The sequence below is a fragment of the Rutilus rutilus genome, assembly GCF_951802725.1.
Source record: "Rutilus rutilus genome assembly, chromosome: 22".
Classification (NCBI taxonomy): Eukaryota; Metazoa; Chordata; class Actinopteri; order Cypriniformes; family Leuciscidae; genus Rutilus; species Rutilus rutilus.
In genome coordinates, this window is record NC_140227.1 from 26788307 (window position 1) to 26813333 (window position 25027).

At 37.5% G+C, this 25027-nt stretch overlaps 1 protein-coding gene across 5 annotated transcripts in view; it reads right to left on the bottom strand.

Annotated features, from left to right (window-relative positions):
- itpr1b (inositol 1,4,5-trisphosphate receptor, type 1b) overlaps window positions 1-22688 on the bottom strand; it is a 131864-nt gene extending 109176 nt beyond the window's left edge. For all 5 annotated transcript variants that reach the window (XM_084394709.1, XM_084394707.1, XM_084394710.1 and 2 more), the window contains exons 1-6: window positions 22474-22688; window positions 19806-19919; window positions 13468-13538; window positions 886-1001; window positions 519-605; window positions 87-245 (exon numbers count right to left, since the gene is read on the bottom strand). In XM_084394709.1, the coding sequence (XP_084250835.1) occupies window positions 87-245; window positions 519-605; window positions 886-1001; window positions 13468-13538; window positions 19806-19897 (525 nt within the window). In that variant the 5' untranslated portion in view covers window positions 19898-19919; window positions 22474-22688. The remainder of the gene's footprint in view (window positions 1-86; window positions 246-518; window positions 606-885; window positions 1002-13467; window positions 13539-19805; window positions 19920-22473) is intronic.
- Window positions 22689-25027: the final 2339 nt, after the last annotated feature.

The window sequence follows — 25027 nt, forward strand, 5'->3', positions numbered from 1 at the left end:
AAATATGGCACTATGGATAAAGGACAGCACAACTGCACAAAATCTGAGCCCAGTTAACAGTTTAAACTGTGTATGTTTCCACTCACACTGTCTCCTATGGAGCGGAGTTTGTAAAAGGGCTGTATGTAGAACCAGGAGCCTTCGTTTCCAGCTGAGTCCAGCGTCACACGCATGGCGTTCTTCTCCAGCAAAGCAGGCAGTCGTTTATTCACAGTAAGGTACTTATTGCTTTTTAAATGCAACAGCTGTGAAACGGAAAACACACTTCTGATATTAATAGTGCAAACAACATTATTAACAAAAAGCTGGTATACTGATAAAACCCCTTTAGCTATACACATGAACATAATTAAGGTCGCATGCTGAGGTCATATGACACTGTCTTACAATAAAATGAATTATGAAGAGCAATTATGAATGCAAGCTCAATGACACTGAACAATGGATTTCTGTCCTGCCAAGTCCTCGGTGACACAGTGAGATCCCTCTGCCTCCCGTCTGCCAGCTGGCTGACCTACCTGAATAACGTTTCCGTACTGTATCACCGATCCCAGCAGCTTCCGGTTCTCCGATTCATTCTGTTTCTTCTCTAGATCAGCAGCATGCTGGAAAACAGAGGTCAAAATGCAGATTAAAAAGACAAAAACATAAATGAAAGCGAAGCGCTAGACAAGTTTATAAAACAACAATCATTTGATATACATGTAATGAACATCAACAATATATTTAATGGTCGTATTTAATATCAAAATAGACTTAATTCAAGTCCAATTTAATTAAAGATTTTATATCATACCCAAGTAGCATAAACAACCAGATCTATAAAACCATGTGGACATAAAACCATGTTGCACAAAACCAAAATGTGTAACGTATTGAACTCACATGTAGTTTGTTGAGAAGTACAGTGTCTGTGGTGCTGTTTCCACCAGGTTTTGCAGCTTTCCAGAACTGTTTCTGGGCTGAGTACCTGTTCATTGGACACAACCTGAACAGACAGTCTGGAAGGGAAAAACAGTAAAAACACAAAAACACCTCATGAAAAGTTCACACAAGCATTTTCACCTACTGTACGAGTCTTTATACTGTGTGTTCATACCAGTAAATCAGAGTTTTCTAACAAATTGATGTACATACGCCCACAGTCTCATCAAGAAGGCTCAAGTACCACTTCATCAACACCAAACAAGAAATCAATTATTTAGCATTATCATTAATATTATTTTTAAAATAATTTTAGAAAATAAAAAAGAGCTTTTACCCCCAAGCAAAGAAGCCATCATTTCAACTAGGGCTGCAACTAACGATTATTTTGATAATGATTTTTATTACTATAAAACATTTTTAAAAAGCCAGTGGGGTGTAACCATTGCTGCGGCTAAACAGTAACACCGGTAACACCGACTTTAACAGCAAAACCTACCTCTGACCCAACATATGACGTAGGTGTAGCATAAGCTTAAGTGAGAATTGAAGAACGCGTAAACAAAGAGGATAGAACAAAAAGCGCCGGTCACAAATTATAAGTCTAAAACTAAATAAGGATTTCGATATAAGAGAAGAGGTGTGACGTACTACGTCAGGTCAGAGGTCACCCTTCCGCTGGAACACGACTCTCTCGTGAACGCAAGTACGCCCATTGTCGGAAGCCAGTGATTCTAGATAATTAAATTATAAATATGGATATTTTTCTTTAAAAAGCGCATCGCTTCACTTCAGAAGGCATTTATCAGCCCACTAGAGCCGTATGGATTACTTTCATGATGGATGGACGGATGGCTTTTTGGAGATTTAAAAACTCTGGCTCTATTCAATGCCATCACAAAGCTGGGAAGAGCCAGGATATTATTTAATATAACTCCCATTGTGTTCGGATGAAAGAAGAAAGTCATATACACCTAGGATGGCTTGAGGGTGAGTAAATTATGGGATAATTTTCCTTTTTTGGTGAACTATTTCTTTAATTTAAAAAGCAAAATGCAATCTATTATTTATTATATGGAAAATGAAAATCTTTTCAGGTTCCCCTGGAAACTGCTTGAGTTTCACTGAACTAACTGACCTTTCAAACATGAAACAATATATCCATCAGTACTGATTCACCAAGGTGTATTTAGCCATACTTAGAAAGGATAATCAGGTTAATTTGAGACATTATGGCCCATTTAATTGTACTCTTTATTATTCTATTAAATGATGAAGGTACCTGTGACTGCATGCAAAGCTGACAAGAACAATTCATTTAGTTTCCAAAAGAGGACACAAGAGGACTCAGGTTTGTCTCACATTAGTTAAATGACTGGGTCACATTGCCAGTTTAACTCCAAAAGGCGACTTGAATTAAACACACCCCGACCATAGTGTCCAGTAAAATACAATCGATAGGATACAAGTTGCAACTGATGTAATGTAAACAAGTTGCAATTAAAGTAATAACTGATGCAGAGTTTAATTTGTATAGACATGAATGGTCCCTCAACAGCAGTAACAAAAGCTGTTGTAACTATGGTAATCTGGCAGAAACTATGGTTACCATGGTATATTTTTGTGAGGTACAGCATGACTAAGCTAGCGGGTTATGTTCCTCCTTGCTAACCAGTTGGTGTTTCCCACATTACAGCCTTCCTCAGTGTAGAGAAAGCTCTTCTTGTCACACATATAAACTTTGAGAATGAGATGCTATTATGCTAACCGTGGTTACGTTCCTTGAGAAGCAGTTACAATGTTATCATGACGGGATAGGACCAGGCTACCTGACAGCGTGTAAGAGGAAGGAAAGAGTAACAGGATGGGAGGGAAGACACGCAAGAGGACATGATTAAGTGTGACGGGTAAAAATAGCACTATGTCCGCAGAGCGACTGAGAAATGCGGCCAACACTAACGCTAGCGCTCAGGGATTAGCGGCCAGGGAATGAGGGAGGGGGATAAGAAGAAACACTGAAGGACTGGAGGTTGAAAGTTAGGAGAGGAGGATGTGAGGTGAAAGTGGGACAGAGGATGATGGTGAGAAGAGGAATGGAAGGAATGATGGAAGAGAAATATAGGTTGATGGTGCTAAGGGGCAACGCTAGGTCAAACTAAGAGATGAGAGGGAGTTAGCATGCTAATCCACAGAGAGAGAGTCATACCACACCAAAACAAACACTAGGCTATCAAACAATTATGGACACAAAGAAATGCACAATTATTACAGGAACCCATAAGCGTGATGCTACAGTACCACCACTCCATTTACCATGGTTTTACAATACCAACACTAAATTGTATGGTACTTTGTCCAGAAACAGTGGTGCTAATAATAGTGCTAAATGCTAATAGCCTACCAATAACACAAATGGCTGATTTTAAATTGCTATACTATTTTGTCCAATTAAAATAAAATAAAAACTGAAAAAAATAAAGAATCAACCATTTTAAATGTTGCGAGTGAATATAAGCAATAGGGTTCACTGGATTTTGAAGATTTGCTAATGATTAAAATCACCAGTGTTGTTATTATAAAAAAAATTTAAAAGACCACTTAACTTTAAGTGAGCATTAGATGATCATAAAGGTAATTTCAATGTAACAAAAAAAGGAGCATGAACAATTAACTTTTAATTAACTTTTAATTAAAATCTTTCAGTTTCGGGTGACCTATCCCATTAAAAGCAATTAAACAGACTTTTTTCTTCTTTTTTTTTACATCAAGTCTCATGTCTGTTCCAGTGCCAACAAAAACAACTTTTCATGTTCAACCGCACTATTTTTTCTGTAGTAATCAAAACGGGTCTGAGATACAACGCCCTGTCTGGCGTCTGATGAACAATTAAGATGTTATTAAAAGGTGTTTAATCAAAAAACACCTTTGGGGAAATGGTTTAACACTGAATGGTATTGTAAATGGTTTAACCATTTAACACTTAATGGTTGTAGCTGAGCTTCAACTGAGGACACTTTTCTTTTGAAGAAAACACATTTGTTGGAGTCTAATGGCTGATTCAGTTTATTAACCCTCTGTTTTGACTGAAAAAGCTTCAAAAAGCATCTGTTAGATATGAACGGGTTAGCAGCAAAGCTCTCAGAGACACCAGTCAGTGATCACTATCTTGTTGCCCTTTGCCCTGACTGTGGTCATAAGTAAAATTCACAGGACAAAAAAAAAAAAAAATGAATGGGTCCTTCTTGACTGAGGCCAATACGCTGGTATGCCACTGCTCATCACGGGACCCTGGGACTACGTTTGTGGCATTGACCCAGGATCAGAAAGGAAGGGCAAACTTTTGAATGACACTCTAAGGCTATCTGGGAAGCAGGCCTTTTAAACAGCTTAAGCAGGCTATTAATACCATGAGGGATCTAAAGATTTAGTGGTGACACTCTCTCGAAGCAGAAGTACAGTGAGCAAAGCCTGGCCAATAGTGTTCTGCTACAGCTACCTGAAGAAAGCAGAAGAAAGAAAGGAGGGGAAAAAAAGTATGACTCAGAAAAAGCTCAAGTGTTTCCCCATTACAGCCTTGCTAATAGCAGTATCATAATCTAATGAAATACAGTGTTCACGAAATGCCACAATACTTTTATCATAAAAAATATATATAAATGTATAAAAAATTATTACAATTGTAATAATATTATTTACAATACTATACTATACTATACTATACAATAGAATAGAATAAATTATTAAATACATTATAATAAATTAACAAAATAAAATATTTTTATATTTTCTATATAATATTTCTATATTTTTTATAATTATACTTAAACATTTATAGTTCTACATTTTTCCTGATAAAACGAAGTGGATTTTTAAATGAATAAAATGTCTGCTTAAAGAAAACAAAAATATTGTATAAATAAATTATTATTATTATATGTAGTTTTAAATTTATATACATAAAATAAATGTCAAAAGTAACCATAAAATAAAAATGCATTTTAATGAGAAATACTCAACACCACTGCAATAACAGAGAACTTACACGAATATCTAGGGTGAACAATCTTAGTTGATTATGGAACAACATTCCTATCAACCAATCAGATTTGAGGAACAAGTTTGCGGCTTATTTTAAGTTTAGGCCTACAACCAGGGTTTGGTGTTTCGACATCAGTGTAATTCACCGATCATTTCCCTCTGGTTTTAGGGATAAGTTATGGGCGGGGTTAGGACTAAATCTTCGGACAGGAATTAATTTTTTTTCGGACAGAAAATGTATTACTTGGCAAAATCCTGGTGACCTGAATATCTGAAATCTAGCTATTCACACAAAACAACCAATCAAGCAAAGGCAACAAGGTAACATATCCCATCAAGTTGACACTGTTGTTCTGATATTGTATTTGACATTTAGGCTGAGGTCATTGTCTATAGTTTCAGTTGTATCTCTGGTATTTCCTAGGCCTGATGTGTCTGTCCACCTACACAGCTGTGTCTCATTAATCAAACAGGAAGTGCATCGGCAGATGTGTGTTCAGTGGTGTGTGGCAGCTGTGTTGAGAAACCAGCCCATGCATTTAGCACAAATTAAAAATAAACATTTATTTATTCAACCCTAAGGAGAACATTTAACTCAAGGACATTTACACATTGTGGCCATCCTTGGCTAAGGATTTTTTTGGAGCTGGGAGCAGGAGACAGAGATATCTCTATCATCATAACACAAGAGCTCCATTGTTCCAGCATCTGAATCTATTTCAAGACCAAGTCCAAAATACTGTAATTTAGACATTCAATAACAACAACAACAAAAAATCCAGCCTGGCATATAAACATGACACAGAGTCTTAAAACTTACTCAAGGAAAAGCCTTTTGAAAAAGTAGTTATCTACACTAGATAATGATTTCAAATAGCTAACTAATTAAAGTTATTTGAAAACACATTTTATAAATTATATAATCTCAATATATATTTGATTATTTATATATACAGTATCTTTTTTTATGAAGAAAACAAGTGAATATCAATTTTAAAAAAAATTACCAAAAAAAAGAATTTACCGAATTATTATAAAGAAAGCATATGTGTGTGTGTGTGTGTGTGTGTGTGTGTGTGTGTGTGTGTGTGTGTGTGTGTGTGTAATGGTTTGACCAAATGCTATATCATAGGTTCATATCAAAATATGATTAAACATATAAAAAAAATATATATATATATATATATATATATATATTTTTTTTTTTTTTTTTTTTACAAAATGACTGCTAAAAATTATTTTATTTTTTAATTATATTTTGATATGAACCTATGATATAGCATTTGGTCAAACCATCTCTATAACACTCTAAACACAACTCTATAAACTACACTTTCACACTTATTGAAAAAAGCAGTTAGGTTAGTAGGAAACAAAGCTTCCCTGTGAACAGCGTTTGAACTGTGAACCCTCGCCGAGTTACACTTTCAGTTTACTTTGGATCAGCAGAAAATGTTCTATTCAACAAACGCTTCACCACAAGATTATGACTAACAACACCCGCAGCTGGTTACTGTAAGACTTTGTGCATATCTGCCAGCGTTCGGTGCAGCTAATGTTATTCAAAGTAATGAAATGGGTACTTTTCCTAATATTTGCATATGGTATCAGTAATAATGTGACAGCCATCTGCTGCGTCCAACAGGTAACAGTTCAGAAGAGCTCTAGTCATGATCAGAGCAAACATGGCCTTGCATATCACAAACTCATCAAGGCACTTTGGATTTGCATAGATCCATCCAATTAAGTCTAATTTCCATCAATGGCACTGCAGAACGTTTCACCTATGCAGCCTATATATACACATACATACATACACACACACAGTATACCAGAGAATAAACTTAATAATTAGTAGGGAATTAGTAGAAAAGGAATAATTAATATGTAATCAATATACTTTAAGATAAAAAAATATCTTACAGGTTTGGAATGACAAGAGTGAGTGAATTTGGGTGAACTAGCCCATTAATAAATTCTACTTTACTAGAGCCAGTCATTTTCTGAACTCTAGGCCATGAATGAATTGAAGAATGTTCTTCAATCCAACATCTGTCAGATTATGAAATATGATCTTTATAACAGAATGGGCATATGTGAGGATTTGGAGGCTGAGTTTTGGCAGACTGAAATCATTCCAGAAAAGCTGAGGGTGTCAAGTATCAGAAGAGGGCAGACAAGAAGATGTGTAGCTGATAGATGACAAAAGCCTGAAACAGGAGCTGGGTGGAGAATAGCTGAAGGAGGAGGCCATCTTTATGTTACAGTGTATGAAGAAGCACGACTGGTTCTAGCTGTCAGTGTCACAAAGAGGAGTGTGCTGGAACTGGTAAGGAAATACTCAGTGAATACTACTAATAAACAACAGACATAAACTGAACAAATCTCACAGACATTTGACAAACAGAAATGGAATAATGAGTCCCCGAACAGAGCTGGGGTCAATATCAGAAGCAGCAGTCATGTGGAGTTTCCACCAGCTGCTTTAAGTTCTACAGTGCATCACATCTTCCAGATTTGCCTGTTCTTGCTGTGTGATGTTAATCTACTCTTTCAACAATGCATTTGCAAGTTCTCGAACATGTCTGGGGGGGCATATGGTCACACATGGTTTGGCACTGCGAGGACAATCATCAGTCTTTCCGTAGCTCTTTCATTACGGACATTGTAGTTTATTGCTCCTAATGCCTCCTGAAGCAGGACTATGGCAGTTTCACACAGGTGATCAGGGATCTGGTGTTTTTCAGTCAGTAGAAAAGTCTCTTTAATGTCCTAAGTTGTTGGAACTGTGACTTTAATTGTCTACCGCCTATAAACTGTTAGTGTCTTACGGACTGTTCCACAGGTGTATGTGCAATAATTGTTTATGGATCAATGAACAAGCATTAAAAACCCTTGTTTAAACCCTTTCCAATAAATATATAAAGCTTGTTTGGATTTTATATAATTAGCGTTAAAATACGGAATACCAAAAAAGGGACGTTTCTTTCTTTTTTTTTCTTAGTTTATATATATATTTCTAGTTTAATTTTGGTTGAAGAAGCACAGAAGCCCGCACACAATGTCCTTCAGGAAAACGTCTTCAAAAATGTTTATTCAGAGGCCATAAAAATGACAAAGTGCATACCAAAAAAGTGCTGTTCCCCAGAGTTAGATAATACATACCCTTTTCATCTCCGTGCGTGCCGTAACTCTTTCTGACGCACCCACCGCTAGCCTAGCTTAGCACAAAGACTGGAGGTAAATGGCTCCAGCTAGCATACTGCTCCCAATAAGTGACAAAATAACGGCAACATTTTCCTATTTACATGTGATTTGCATAGTCACAGCGTGTACAAATAACAAGGTCACATGAGACACAGCCATCTTCGAACCGTATACATACTGGGAACTATATTCTCAGAAGGCGAAGCACTGCTGTATGTGTTCATGTGTTTTGAAGGAGGCTTTGTAGACACTCTGAAGGAAGGGTGGGATTTAATGCTTTCAAAGCTAGCTTGCTATTGCTAGCCTCTCCGAAATTGCCTACCCTACCTTTAAGTAGTTGACTAGTTATTCAGGCAACCCAATGACTAACCTGTTTTGCCATCACTCAAGACAATATGGAATTTGGATTATATGTATACAGTATCAAGTTTACGACTACTGAATACTGATTACTGAAAAAGTGCCATTTTTAATTGTTTTTTTATTTTATTTCGGGTAGTCACTATAGCATTAACATTATAACATTAAAAGCTAAGTATTCTGCCCTTCCATGAGGCGTTTGAGGATATATTACACCAGACAGGGAGAATCATCTGGCTAACTATAGAGGTGTCTGACTCTCAGCTTCATCCATCAGTCCCTATAAAAACACAATATCTGTCCATCAAAGTCTGTCACACTTAAGCCAAAGTGTGCTAATCAAACTGACAGCCACACATGGACATGCTAAGATACACACAATAAACTCCTGAGCAAACGCCAACACATAGAGGCATACAAAACAAGCTGACAAAGACCCATCCATCTGCCACATCCACTCATCCTCATGAGCAACCACAGAGAGCAGTGTCGGGAGCGATTGACAGCTCATTCTACAAAGCACAAGAACACTAAAGGCTCCGATATACTTCAAGCTAAAATCGAAGTACAAACTACTGTGGCAATGGCATCATTAAAACAAAATCAGGGCAAAACAAAGTTTGTTTGGGGAGTTTGAAACAGCTTGCCAAAGTGAACTTCAAAAAAGTTTAAGGTCAGTAATTTAGACACACTAAAATGATCACAACTGACAGTGCAGACTTTTATATTGTGAAAAATATATATATTAAGCAGCACAACTGCTTTCACCATTGAGTAAACAATGACAGACTTTCCATTTTTGAACAAACAAGTCCTTTAAAGGTACAGTAGCAAAAACAGTTCATTTTAAAGGGATAGTTCACCCAAAAATGAAAATTCTGTCATTAATTACTCACCCTCATGTCGTTTCAAACCCGTAAGACTTTCGTTCATGTTCAGAACACAAATGAAGATCTTTGTGATGAAATCAGAGCTTTCTGTCCCTCCATTGACAGCCTATGCAACTACAACTTTGATGCTTCAAAAAGTTCATAAAGAGATTGTAAAACTAATCAATATGAATCGAACGGTTTAGTGCAAATTTTGTGAAAAGAAATTATCGCTTTATATGATGAATAGATTGAATTTAGGCTTTTATTTATTGACATATAAACATTCATCAACTTACACATCCGTTATTGTAAACGGAAGCTCAAGCATGTTCGCTCGACGTGCGAAAACCAATGAGGTTCATTCTCATGTTACGCAGCACGTTTGAGCTTCAGCAAGAACCAATGAGGTTCATTCTCATGTTACGCAGCACGTTTGAGCTTCAGCAAGAACCAATGAGGTACATTCTGCACGTCTAAGCATCTGTAAGAACCAATGAGTTTCATTCTCATGTTACGCAGCACGTCTAAGCATCTCTAAGAACCAATGAGGTTCATTCTAGTGTTACGCGGCAGGATGGAAAATGTCAAACTAAATTACAACTTCTTCCGGTTCAAGAAGCCTGGACTAATATTCAAAGTGGGCTTCGGGGGAAAAAAATCATACAGAAGTGCAGTATATTTGAACACTCCCTCCAATTCCTCAAGCCAAATAAGCAGAAAGCTTCTCTGAAAAGGAGGACGCTATGGCTTCAGCAGCTTCATGCTGTAGCAGGACAGACTTGGACAGAAAGAATCACTGACTTGAAGCCAAATTACAGTTTTATTGCAATTATGAGAGATATAAACTTCCCTCAAAAATGTAAGGATTGTGCAGAAAAAAGTTCTACATACGCTATGTGCACTCAGGAACCTCAGATGGACTTAAAAGGTAATATAACGGTGTGAAGCACATCAAAACATCAACAATTCACAAGTCACAGAAAGAAAGCCCTCAGACTGGGCAAAAAATATTTTATGAAACAGAAATGAGCAACAGTGTCAAGGCAGAGACTTGAACACTTCACATGCAAAGCACCACTGCAGCCTTAAACAGCTGGTCATGACAGTTCATTTACCAGTTGACACACATTTCAAACCATATTTACATGCTTGTTTTATCTAATACCATTTCAGTGACAGTCACTGGCTCACAGCTCTCTTTTGCATACTATGTAGAGATGGGGAAATTAAACTATATATATATATATATATATAGGGTGATTATTACGAAATAGTTACTATCATATTTAAAGCGCATATATAAAACGCATTTTATGCCAGTAAGAGATTAACTGTAACTTTGCATTTGCCTAATGATTAGTAACTATTATATCTTACTTTTCATTGTGTGAATAAATCCACAAACACACACATATATAAATAAATATATATAGTTTATGTTCTATATTATATGCCAACATACAGTACTAAGCATGTTACTGTTATATTTGCACAACCAAACTGATGTGTACATATTACAATTGAAAATAGTTGATCACAAAAAAATGATTGTTCATAATAAGATCATTAAAATGCATTTAAAAACAAAAATAGATGTGAATTTCAATTTCACGACAACTAACATTTCCACACTGAAAAAGTGTTAAACTGAAATTGTTACCTCCAAATTCTACTTCAACTTGACCTAACAAATAAAAAAATAAAAAAACGTTTTAAGTGCTGTCATTGCCCCATAACAACTCCTCAGTTTTTCTTTTTAATTGAAGCCCTCCGCCAATTCTGATCTAAGCATCCCTAACATATCAAGCTACAATGTGACAGGCTGTCATAAGAGCAATATACCAACAGAAGGGGCTCAGAGATTTCTCCCAGCATGCTCTCCTAGGGCAGCCTGGAGGACAAGGTTAGCTAACTTCTGACAGGTTTCATCTTTAAGGAGAGAAATCAGTTCCTTTTCCACCACACAAAAAGTAAAGTCACAGCTCAATTCTGCTCCTGAAGAGCTCCATTTCTATTGAGTTTATCCCCAGTTCCATCAACCACACCTGAACCAGCTAATCAAGGTCTTCAAGTTTACCAAAAAAATGACAGACACGTGTGTTACAGCGGGAACTAAACTCTGCATAAGGAGCACACTTGCATTAGCTTTCTCATTTTTCTGCAACATTCTCATTTGCACTACATTGAATATAACACTATCTCTGACCTTTCTATTTTGCCAAAATTGGGTGAGACATAATTCAAATGAAAACACAAACAGAAAACAGCCTTTATATATAGCACCTTTTAAAGGTGTTTGACAGGCAACATATGCTTACGGCATCAGGGATTCCGATCTGGTCTCCTATTGGAAGCTCAAACGTGCTGCGTAACACAAGAATGAACCTCATTGGTTCTTACAGAAGCTCAAACGTGCTGCGTAACATGTGAATGAACCTCATTGGTTCTTACAGAAGCTCAAACGTGCTACGTAACATGAGAATGAACCTCATTGGTTCTTACAGAAGCTCAAACGTGCTGCGTAACATGAGAAAGAACCTCATTGGTTCTTGCTGAAGCTCAAACGTGCTGCGTAACATGAGAATGAACCTCATTGGTTCTTACAGAAGCTCAAACGTGCTGCGTAACACAAGAAAGAACCTCATTGGTTCTTACAGAAGCTCAAACGTGCTACGTAACATGAGAATGAACCTCATTGGTTCTTACAGAAGCTCAAACGTGCTGCGTAACACAAGAAAGAACCTCATTGGTTCTTACAGAAGCTCAAACGTGCTGCGTAACACAAGAAAGAACCTCATTGGTTCTTACAGAAGCTCAAACGTGCTGCGTAACACAAGAAAGAACCTCATTGGTTCTTACAGAAGCTCAAACGTGCTGCGTAACACAAGAAGAACCTCATTGGTTCTTACAGAAGCTCAAACGTGCTGCGTAACACAAGAAGAACCTCATTGGTTCTTACAGAAGCTCAAACGTGCTGCGTAACACAAGAAGAACCTCATTGGTTCTTGCAGAAGCTCAACCGAACCTGCCTGACACGTGAGAACAAAGCTCATTGGTTCTTGCGGAAGGCTCAAACGTGCTCAAACACGAGAATGAACCTCATTGGTTTTTCGCACATCAAGCGAACATGCTTAAGCTGAGTAAATGACAGTTTCCATTTTTGAGTAAACTACATCTCTTTAATGCTCTATCGCATTGAAAATGACGTACCACCTACACTTAACCTAACTGATAGTGTTGACAAAATCAATCATGAGATAAAAACACAACCATGCCAAAGCTTGTCTTTTATTGTGATTTGTGTTTCATGGGACTCGAGCGGCGCTCTGCATCACAGGTCCAATACTTTACCAGGTGAGTTACCGGGCAAGTTTACAATGATGTCAGAAAAGCCATACATATGGAGCTGGTTATGTGATGTAAATGTCAAAATGTATTACTTTGCAAATCATGCACTAATGGTAAAAGTGTTTTGAAGTCATAACATAGTATTTTGCAAGGAACTGCTTGGAAAACAAGTCTTTATTAATCCATATTCTGCCCCTTTTATCATAATTTGGGAAAATTAATAAAAGTTGTTTTTACAGCCACTATGGTTCACTTCAGCTAGAAAAACTGCAGTGAACTATATGTATAAATATGCTTCTTGAGTTTCAAAGGAATTTTGGAAGCATGTTTTTCAAATTAAACCAGACAAGTTTGAGTGTGCTAAAAGTGGCATGGCCAAAGGATATCTCTACAGTCACTGACAACACGGCAGGATAATACCATAACAATACCACACAAGCAGATATCACACAAAAAATCCATTAACCCCTTAACTCCCCCCAACACGATAACGTAATGTCCGATTTTAAAAAGGTCTTCACAGGATGAATTTTGAGTTCAAGCTTTCGAATGATACCAAATTTATGATTGTTAAAAAATGTGAAAGGAAAAAAGCCAATAAAAAAAGCTCCAAAATTACACAGTTAAGAGGCTAAATTCCAAACATCTTCCACAGAGATATCTAAAAAAAATTAAAGCACCCTAGAGTCCGCAGTTAAGGAGACATATGTGGCCTTACCTCGAAACTTCTTAGGAGGGTTGTTCAGGTCCCCAGATTCTGGTTGCACCACACAGCGGTCGTCCACCAGACTGCAGAGATGAGAGACATGAGTCAGACAACTTCTCTGGAGGCAGCATATCAAGTATCTCTATTTTTATACAGCCATTTATCGCGTTTTCTGCACAAATTGTGGGGAAAGGGGATTTCGGAGCTCATAGTACTACAGTGCTATTAGTAGCTGATGGCATGATCAAATAAGGCACAATATTTAAAGATGCTACATTTTTTGTTAGCATAGAGGTCATCTATAGGCTAGCATACCCATAAAAGTTATAAAAATAAAATTTTAGCACATACACACATTTATAAATGTACAATCTTTCTCTTCAAAAAAAGGGGGAAAATATTAAGGACTTTTACACAGGAGTTTATGCAATAAAAATATTCAACAGATTGAGAATGTCCCTGTCTCTAGTCTATAAATATATATAAATAAATAAGTCATAAATCAATGCAAACAAACCAATTATAACTATAAACATATCAGTTTATATATTTTATATCTAGTCGCACTATAACAGCTCATTGCTCAAGGTAAATCAGTTAGAAATATAATATTGTGTAGGGTTGTTTTGTCTTTAATTCAATTTCTCTTACATTTAAGCATACAGAAAGAGTGTGAAAGAGAAACGATTAGCACATGAAGAGGTCTGTGTTTCCTGAAAGGTTTATCTGCTTAAATGTATGAGCCAAGGTGTTATCTTTTCCACTTGTTAAAAGCAAATGTCATTTATACTGATTAAATCATTCAGTGATAATGTAATGACACCAAAATTTGCCTCTCATTATACTTTTTTTATATCTCTATTAGCCAGAATGAGTCACTGGAAATCAAACTCTTATTGGATACATTCACACAGCAGCAAAATACATTTCTGTTCGGTTGTGAAACACAGTGGCAACTGAATTATAACCAAAGTGAGTCAGCTGAGCCTTTATGACCAGAACTGAAATTTTATGGTTGTCAACTTCTCTCAAATTATAAAAAAAAATGAAGTGATATGGTATGGACCATTCCTGTTTGGGTTTGAGCGGAGAATAAAGGAACCAGTAAGTTTTGGGCCACATAAGAGGATGAATGGGAATGCGAATGTGCAAAATGCCAAAAATAGACTATGTCCTTAAATGAACAATAATCATCATCTGCAGTTATATAGACTGTCTCGACCTCCATCTCAATATTTTAAAGTGAAAATCCAGTAAAAATCTCTGACAGTAACTGTGAGCAAGGGTCTCGTCATACCCTTATAAATTATACACACTTTAGAATAAACAAACTGAACTTACACAGTATTTCTCGGCATCAAATGCATCTGAAATAAACCTACACAGCATTTGTAGGCCTAAAAGGCATGTACAAATCAAACAGTTTTATATATAATATGTGTTATATGTTTATATATATATATATATATATATATATATATATATACACACACACAGACACATATATATATACACACATATATGTGTGTGTGTGTGCGTGTGTGGGTATGTATGTATGTATGTATGTATATATATACATACATACATACATACATACGTACATACGTACATACGCACGCACGCACGCGCACGTCTGATTTACTATCTTTGTGGGGACTCTCCATAGACTTAATGGTTTTTATACTATACAAACGGTATATTCTATCTCCTTACACTAACCCTACCCATTACAGAACACTTTCTGCATTTTTACATTTCCAAATAAACTCATTCTGTATGATTAATAAGCTTGTTTACCCATGGGGACCTCAATTTAGGTCCCCACTGTGACACGAGTCCCCATGAGTCTGTATGCATTCAGGTTGAAGTCACCACCGGGATAGAAAAACAGGTACACACACACACACACACACTTGAACGGTAGTGTATGAACATAGATTGAATCTCTGTACAAGTTGCCTAATTTCTGGCTTCATAAATGCATTCAAATGTCACAAACAATTAAAACTACACAGTATTGTTGATAATCACAGGTGTGTTTAAACTAACTGAGGGATATTTTAGGTACAATTGGCCTATGACACCTATGCTGTCTAGGTAGGTAGCCTACTAGGATTTTAAAACACAATATAATGCACAATAGTTTCTGTACAAGAAGTCTGACAGTCTTCAGAGGCTTCAAAACACTGGATATTGACAAAGTTATTCAAATGAACCAGCAACAAGTCCGTACGTAATTTGCATCCAGCTTTCATCCGTTCACCATAAATGTGACCTGGCAAGTGAATTTCACACTCTCCAGGGACTAATGGACAGGTGGCTTCTGTCCGGTTGAACATGACTGACGCAGTCACACGCGTGCACCAGGACAGCCAGTTCTCATCACATTGGCGTTGTGTCCGTTTTGGTTCCCTGTGCCCAGCTGCAGACCAGGTGGCTCATTATCCCAACCCTGCTAAGGTCTCTCTGTGGCACTGACACAAACACTACACACCACATACGCCAGTGTGGCTAAAAATAGCTGTGGCTCATGAGGACGTGCGCACGGTAGAAAGGCAGAAAAAGTGATTACAAGGCACAACAACAGCACAACGGCATCTTGACAAATGAGATCTGTCAACGTTCTGTTCTTCAAAGCCGCACGCTTGCTTTTGTTGCCATGGATGGGTGACGATGTGTGTGATGACATCACGCAGGCTGGCAAAGGGGGCTGATTGCCAGGAAGTGGCAGGGTGTGATTAACCCAAGACAATCTCATTCCCAGGGGGAAGGACATGAAGAGGGCAGCGTTGAGACTTGACTCCATTTCGGCGAGGAACACTGGAGCAGAATACAGAAAAGAGAACGGAGGAGGCCGCAACTACTGGCATTTCTAACAACGTTTTGTCCTGTATTAGTATCACTTTATTAATCTACTTTATGTAACTGGTGGGTTGCTGTCCAAAATGTGCCACGTCTTTTCTGATAGGGGTGTATACAGTGGGGAAATATAATACTATATAGAAATGTTCAAATGCAATTGACCATATTGAGTACACTACAATTTCAATGGTGAAATCCAGAAATGTCAATAAGAATCAGCGCGATTGTGAGTTTCGCACAAGAACGAAAATGTTCCCCGTGCTCACGCAAATTTGACACGTTGCCCAACAGAAAGCTGCTTGGTTTAAAAGTGATTTTTGTGTTAGCTGTGCGTCATGTGTAACCGGTCCTACTCGACCAGCCCCAATTCGAACGACCAATTCGAAGTCTCCACCGTGGGAGGCGAGCGCGCTAACAAGGACGCTAAAGAATATAGTTTCTAGCATCAGTCGCTAGCACACCTCTTGAGGCCAGGGGAATGAGTGTTACACGCACAGCTCTTTCTGGCCTACGTTACACTAACCCCCCAAACCTCACACATCCGGGTCATGGCACCAAATATAACTGGTCCTATTCGACCCGTTCCGAGCACGATTTGAACTGTCGTGGGAGGCAAGCGCGCTAACAAGGACACTAAAGACCGCAGCCTCTAACGCCAGTCACTAGCATGTCTCTTGGGGCCAGGGGAGTAAGGTTTACACGTACAGCTCATACTGGCCAACGTTACACAAGCATTGCTACACTATTGATGTATTGTAATGGGACTAAGTTGTAAAGTGTTACCGTTTATTTTGAGCCCATAATCTTTCATTAAATATAACTCGATCTTCGGATGAATCACCAGACTTCTGCAGGACTTCTACAATCATTAAAGGGATAGTTCACCCAAAAATGAAAATTAGCCCATGATGTACTCACCCTGAAGCCATCCTAGGTGTATATGACATTCTTCTTTCAGACGAATACAATCGGAGTTGTATTAAAAAATGTCCTGGCTCTTCCAAGCTTGATGATGGGACTGAATGGCTGACCATCTATTCATGATTAAAGTGCTCGAAACGGCTCTCGGGGGGTTAATAAAGGCCTTCTGAAGTGAAGTGATGTGTTCGTGTAAGAAAAATATCCATATTTAAAAGTTTATCGACTAAAATAACTAGCTTCCGGCAGACGGCCGTATGCATCGATTTACGCCAAAAGAGTAAGCCTTGAACTTGACGCACAACGCGATGACGGCAATTGACGCCTCTCGAAGTTCAAACACACAGGGCTGGGCAACTGCGTTTGTCATTACGTTGTGCGTCAGTTCAAGGAAATGCATCGCTTCACTTCAGAAGGCCTTTATTAACGCCCAGTTATGAGTTATCTATCATGAATAGATGCGCTTTGATGGACATCCAAAGACAGACAGCCATTCACTGCCATTATAAAGCTTGGAAGAGCCAGGACATTTTTTAATACAACTCCGATTGTATTCGTCTGAAAGAAGAATGTCATATACACCTAGGATGACTTGAGAGTGAGTACATCATGGGCTACTTTTTTTTATTTTTTAGGTGACCTATCCCTTTAAGGCTACATGTAGCCTTAAAGGGATAGTTCACCCTAAAAATAAAAAAAACTGTCAGACCAAATCCGATTGAAATCCGATCAGATTTAGAAAGTGTGAATGGCAACAAAAAATAAAAAAAATGTACAAGTTCGTTTCGAGCTACATTCATATGTGGTTTGAAATCATATTCAAATCGCATTTCTGGAAATCCATTTCAGTCTGACTGCTCTGATCGGATTTCTCGTGGTTCATGTGACTTTCTCATGCCACGTATAATGTAAACGTCAGACGCTGTTATAGGCAACATGCTGTTGTGTTGTTGCAAAATGCTGGACGAGTAGAAAATGACAATATAACATATTTTGAAACCGGCGGAGACAACAGCATGGAATAAAGCCGCTCATACCAGCCTACTACGTTTCTGCCGCTACCTCATAAGACGCAGTTGTCCAGCGCGGCGGCTACACATTGTCATGTTATAAATAAGACAACATCTGTATTGCAAACCACTCCATGTTGCGGTTGTTGTTGTTGTTGGCCTTTACCTACCAACGTTATTGCCATAGAAGCCAATGCAGATATTTCGGAAAACGAAAGAGTGTCATGGAACACCCAAATCGGATCTGAACAGTTGCGATACACAATGTAGATGTCAATCATTTTAGATCAGATTCCAATCGGATATGGACTGACAGTGGCTACGTTTACATGCAACCAAATAATCCGTTAGTAATCGGATTGACGGCTCAATCGGACTGAAAAGCCTTCATGTAAACGCCTTAATCGATCCGACTGAGCTCGATCCGAATGAAATTTCGATCGGATTGAAAGGGGTGGTTCATTCCTTTTCTAATCCGATCGAGAGAACATGTAAACACTTGATCGGATTGAAAACCTAAACTGAAAGGACTGGACTGCGCATGTGCAATGACATTGAAATAGCGTAATGACGTATGACACGCGCGGAGCGAGCTGTTTTTCCTGTTGAATAAAGTGTCATATAAATGTGTCCCGTCATTCTAAAATTCTCCTTTTACTCAGCGTCTGTGAAGTGGAGCAGGACAACGTCCCAACAGTCCTTGTTTTGTCCCACAGATGACTGGTTTTGGGCGCAGGAAGGGGCATTTTTACTGGGTGATAAATATAAGCAGCAAGGCACAACGGTTCATATGCTCATTGTCTCCAAATTATGACCAGAAATGGATAAATATTAAGTCTGCTGTTTAAAACAAATAAAGAACCAATGTAGGAGAATGGTTGTTATTCGTGCAGTGTGTGCATGTCAAAAAATCTATTCTGATTCGAAGCTTGTGACATATAAACGTGCAGATTAACCCGATCACATTTTTAGCGTTCATGTAAACACTACGTTCAGATTCATTCATCAATCGGAATGAATTCAGTCTGATTGGAACAAAAGTTGTGCCTGTAAAAGTAGCCAGAGTGAACATAAAACTAAAACTGAACCAAGTCTCCACCCTAAATGTTTTTTTTTTTTGTCAATAATCTGTTGTGCTTGGATGTTTATCACAATACACAAGAAAAGATCTGTCGCTACTCCCGTTTCATCATGACTTTAAGGCGGGAGAAACAGCTTTCCATATTTTCCAATCAAATTTTATGCAAAGTTTTGGAATAAATCCATGTGATCTGACTTTTAAGAACCAGAATAGAGACTTTTGTCTCGGGCCAACCTCCAAGCAATGCCCTAGCAACTGCCATTCATCATATCATAAGGAAAACGCACCAGAAATCCAACTACACAAGAACAGCCACAAAACATTTACTTTTCGTTTCTGAATGTGGTTACTTCTCGTTTCTGAATGCGGTTTACCCTCACTTTCTTCTTCCTCTTGTGCTCCTGTATTTTCATGAACTTCCTCTTATTTAAACGCTGATGTCCACACAGAGGGTGACGACATGAGGATTGTTGTCTTACCCTAAAGTGCTGATAAATCCATTGGTGGACCCCTCCGCATACAGGGAGCAGATATCCCCGATGTGGAGGAAACTGGACATTTTGTCCGACATTTTGCTCCACTTTGCGGTGTGCCTGCGGACAAGATATGAAACAGATTAAGGTCCAATAAAATCAGCGAATGCCTTTTATTCATCTTATTTAGACATTATATGTAGGTTATTATCAGACATGGAGATAGCGAGACAATAATAGCATGAGGGCCATGGGGATGGATTCGAGAAAATGAGAATTTGCCATTTTGAGATGGCCTAGTTTTAGACAGCACAAGCATGGAATTCAAGGTCCTTCTGCTGTACAGTATGGGTGGATAATGAGAAATAATACAGCTGTGCTACATACTGAAAAGGCACTTAATTATGTACACATTTTTTGCAGTGTTGTTCGTACCTTTCTAAAGGGCTGAAATTGAATGCAGCATCTTGGTTCACTATAATGTCTGTATTATTCAAGGACAGCTAGTGGTTAAGGGTGACCTTTTGAGGGCTCAACAATAAAGATGTTACAGGGCTAGTGAGAGAGCGTGTCTTATATGTTTGGTAAGCTTTAAAGATTTAGTTGCTGATTGAAATATGATAAATTACAATGATGCACTGAAGAAGATTACAAGCCTGCCAAATGAAATGTGTCATATGAAGAGCCTTATTATAGTTGATCAAATCAATTATTTGTAGTAACATTTTTATTTCAAGAAAACTTCTAAATGAATCTAATATTTAGCAAAAAAAGATATATAATTAATTGTTGTAAATAAATAAAATAAAAAATATGTAATTTTTAATTAAATATATTAAAATCTAATAGTTATCATATATGGCCTATATCATATTATTATTATTATTATTTACTTTTTACTTTTTTTGGTGGGAGAAGCATTGAAATTATTAGCAATATGTATAACTAAAAGCGCACACATCTCCTCTGTGATCGTACACTGAGTCAATGCTACAGTCAGCTAGACAGCTGGAGATGAATGATATGTTTCAATCAATGGCAGATGAGACCAGAGAGCATCAATAAGGAACAGACTGCAAAGATGCTCAACATATATAGCCTATCAAAGTAATGCAAACAAATACAGGGTTGACATTGTTAAGATGATATCTGCCTTTATCTTAACTGAAAGTTTATGCACTATTGGAAAAGAACTAAACTTTGTTTTCTTTGGCTGATTGTAAAGACAAATTATTATTTGAACAGTAAACATGCTCTACCTGTGAAACATCTGATAAACTACCTCCTCGTAACCTCAAGCTCTGTTTGAATTTCAAATATTACCCACGTGAATAATGCAGATGTTTACTTTATTTTATTACACAGCTTTATGGAACTCAATCACGATATTCAATGGTCAAATGTTTCTGAAAAATTACTGTAGCCCAAGCCAACGCTGTACAACTGACCGTTCATCCTGGAAACCTGGAAAACTGTGCTCATGTTCTATCTACATTTATGCATTTGGCAGACGCTTTTATTCAAAAGTGACTTACATTGCATTTCAAGGTACACATTTACATTCTTATCAGTTCTTGCTTTCCCTGGGAATCAACCCCATGACCTTGGCGTTGCAAGCGCCAACGCTCTACTGTTTGGAAGATAATAAAATAATACTCTGATCAATATTTCACATCCATTTATTTATTTACCTGATATGTAGCGGGACAATCAAGTGATAAAAGACCCTGTTGGGATGTATTTTGTGATAATGACTGCCTGACTGTACATTATCCCTTACTTAGTGACTGAAATAAAGTTGATAAGTACTGCATTGACATCTGTGCAGGAACAATAATAATGCATTATAGGCCTACTATAACAATAATTACCTAAATTAACAGCAAACCATCTTATTATATTTGTTCCAGCTGTTTATATGCATAGGCCTTAAAAAGATGTAACTTAAGTTAAACGCATGGTATTTGGGGATCTTCTAGAACTTTACACAAGTTCCAAATGAACAATTTGAAGATTATATATGGCCTGTTAAAGCAAACAGGAATGACAGATGTATGTGGGCTGTCCCTGAAACACATGAGTCGAATTTCTTTTTTTTCAGTCTGAGGTTTTAAATGTGGAGGCCGAACTTATCTGACTATACAAACCACAGTTTCCCCGTGTGAAATAAACAAAGTTTTACTCAGACATCTACAGCGGAGACATCCACCTTGACGTTGTCCGTACGCTGAGATCAAACCTAAACGCTTAATTTGACAGGTGATAATAAACAGCCAATCAGAATTCAGCAGCCTCGAACTGAACAACGCATCTACCCATTACAAAACAAACCGCTTTACTGCATAAACTCCAATCCAGAAAGACACTATGAACACTAATACTATAAAACCCGACGGCTGAATGTCTTTTAAATGCCCGTATCCACAGTCTCGATGATGTCTGCGGTCCACCTGCCTCCTTCAGCAGCACTTGACACTGTTACACTGAATCGTTGTAAAATTGTTACACTGTTACAACATCAATCAGCGCATCGAACGCTTTCATCAATACAACGTCCCACATTGTCAAACTTCCGTTCTGCACTCACTCACTGATGGATGCATCAGTCACACATCCACTGCCTGCCTGATGTGTCTCTTCGCAGTACAGTAACATGAGTTCAGCCGAACTTTACCTTCTTCAGAAGGAGACCGTGTCGGGAATGCAACACTGGAGATGTGGTCAGCGGCTAAACTGCTCCGGCCGGGATTCCTCGTTTAATTCCATGATATGCGAAAGTCTCCCAATTGAAAATCGCGGCGTCTAGCTGTAGCTGCCAGTTGGATTTTGTCCGCACTTGTCCGCTCTCTCACCACCTCCACATGAGCTCTGAAGCTCCGCCCCCTAACTGAACGCATCAGGAGAGGGGGCTGATGGGTAATGGAGTTCTGATAGATAGATAGATAGATAGATAGATAGATAGATAGATAGATAGATAGATAGATAGATAGATAGATAGATAGATAGATAGATAGATAGATAGATAGATAGATAGATAGATAGATAGATAGATAGATAGATAGATAGATAGATAGATAGATAGATAGATAGATAGATAGATAGATAGATAGAGTACACTCTGTGCGTGTTTAATTACACCTATAATGATAAATCTATATGTCAAAAACAGGCATTTGTTGTTTGTTTTTCTATTGGCCAACAGTGTGTCTTTAAAAGGAATGGGGGAGGAGCTTATGAGGTCACTGACTGTCAAAAACAGGAGCTGCACTTTGTTTAACAATGTTAATTGAAGTGTATCAAATACCTCATTATTGCATTTGCATTGTCTTTAATGTCATAGGGCTACGTCATGGCATTCTGTGGTAGTAATGTACTGAAATCTGAGTTTATAAAGTCTAGAAAAATGCATTCAAGAAACATAACAATTGACTGAGTATTGATGAATACCATGAAATGCATAGCCTACTTACCCTTAAGAATCCAGCACAACAGGTTTGGATCTGGTAGCGTGATCATGGACTACTTCCCATGTCCTTCGATTCTGGTTTTCATTGGCACTTTTTAAAAAGTCTGACCTACAAATCAAGTTGGTGATCTACTTTTTTTCTTTTTTTGCATTTGGCCTACTAAAAACATTCCTAATGTTCATCAGTCGAACTGGAGCACATTTTTGATGTCTTTGGCATTGGCTTTTAACGGTGTTCCCTTGATAGACGCCTCTATTTTAAATATGCTCTGGGTTGTTCATGAAATACACAAAACTCACTTGTGAACGGACTTCAAAACAGGCTGCTATAGATCACTGCAGCTTGTTTTAATTGTATTGAAATATTTTTTAATGGGTCGTATATTAATGCTGATGGGTCAAGTGTGCATTAAAGCGGCTGGGTTGTTACAGGTATCAGTATTTGTTAATGCAAAGCATCAGTGGATCACAAGGCTCTATCCAAAACCTGAACAGGCAGTGCTGTATATAGAGGACATCAGCGTATGTCTGAATCCAATGTTTGCATCACACATGTCTAAAAAGATGCCTTCATAGTTTTTTGTTTTATATATATATATATATAATGGCAGCATAATGTCTTTTACTGTCTCTGATATCCCACAATGCTGTGCGTGCTGAAAGAACAGAAAAACATTTTTTACATTTATATAAAAAAAATCATTGTTTGAAGCCATTAAATATTAAATTGGTTTTCTCTAAGTTTATTTTTATTTGTTCTCATTCATTATGCATGATATTTTGCGACATAACAGACACATTTTCAGCAAATAAAGTCACCAGAAGTCATTCAGTATCAATGGGCGTTGGCAATTTTCAGCGACAGAAACTGTAACACAATGTGGGAATAGAGTTGAGAAAAGTTGAGTTTATCTCACCCCACAGACAGCAATATTATAAAAAATATTGTTTGGAAGAACCATGTCAGATATGATTAAGTTTAAATCATGATAATCTTGCTCATAAATCATAATATGAAGTATTCTGCCCTGCTGGAATTTATATACAAACTTTCCCTTGCATATATGTTTATATTTTTACATTTACACTACTGTCTACTAAGATTTTTTGTTTGTTTTTTGACAGTTGAAATTCATCCAGCAATTTATTCATACATTTATTATTCATTTCAAATAAATGCTATTCTTTAGAACTTTCTATTCATCAAAGAATCCTAAGAAAAAAAAATCTGAAAAAAAAAACTGTTTTTAACATTGATAATAATAAGAAATGTTTCTTGAGCAGCAAATCAGCATATACGAATGATTTCTCAAGGATCATGTGACACTGAAGACTGGAGTAATGATGCTGAAAATTCACAAGAATAAATTACATTTTTAAATATATTCAAATAGAAGTTATTTTAAATTGTAAAACTGTAATTTTACAATATTACTTTTTTTTTTTTTTTTTTTTTTATCAAATAAATTAGCATAAAATACAACAAAAATTGCACAAAATAAAAAATCTTACCGACCCCTAGTCTTTGAATATGATCAGATTTTTAATCAGCACTCTTCGCCATCCCCAAAATTGCTTTCTGCTTGCCCAGCACAGCTAGATCACTCACAGAAAGGTAGATCACCTAGCAACCTATAGTGTGCACTCACTCACACCCTGTCCCTGAGAGTGATGTTTATCCCGACAACACACACACAGACACAGACACAATTGAGGCTCTAGTGCTTGTCATTCATCATGTGCTGTGTTCTGAACAGCAGGA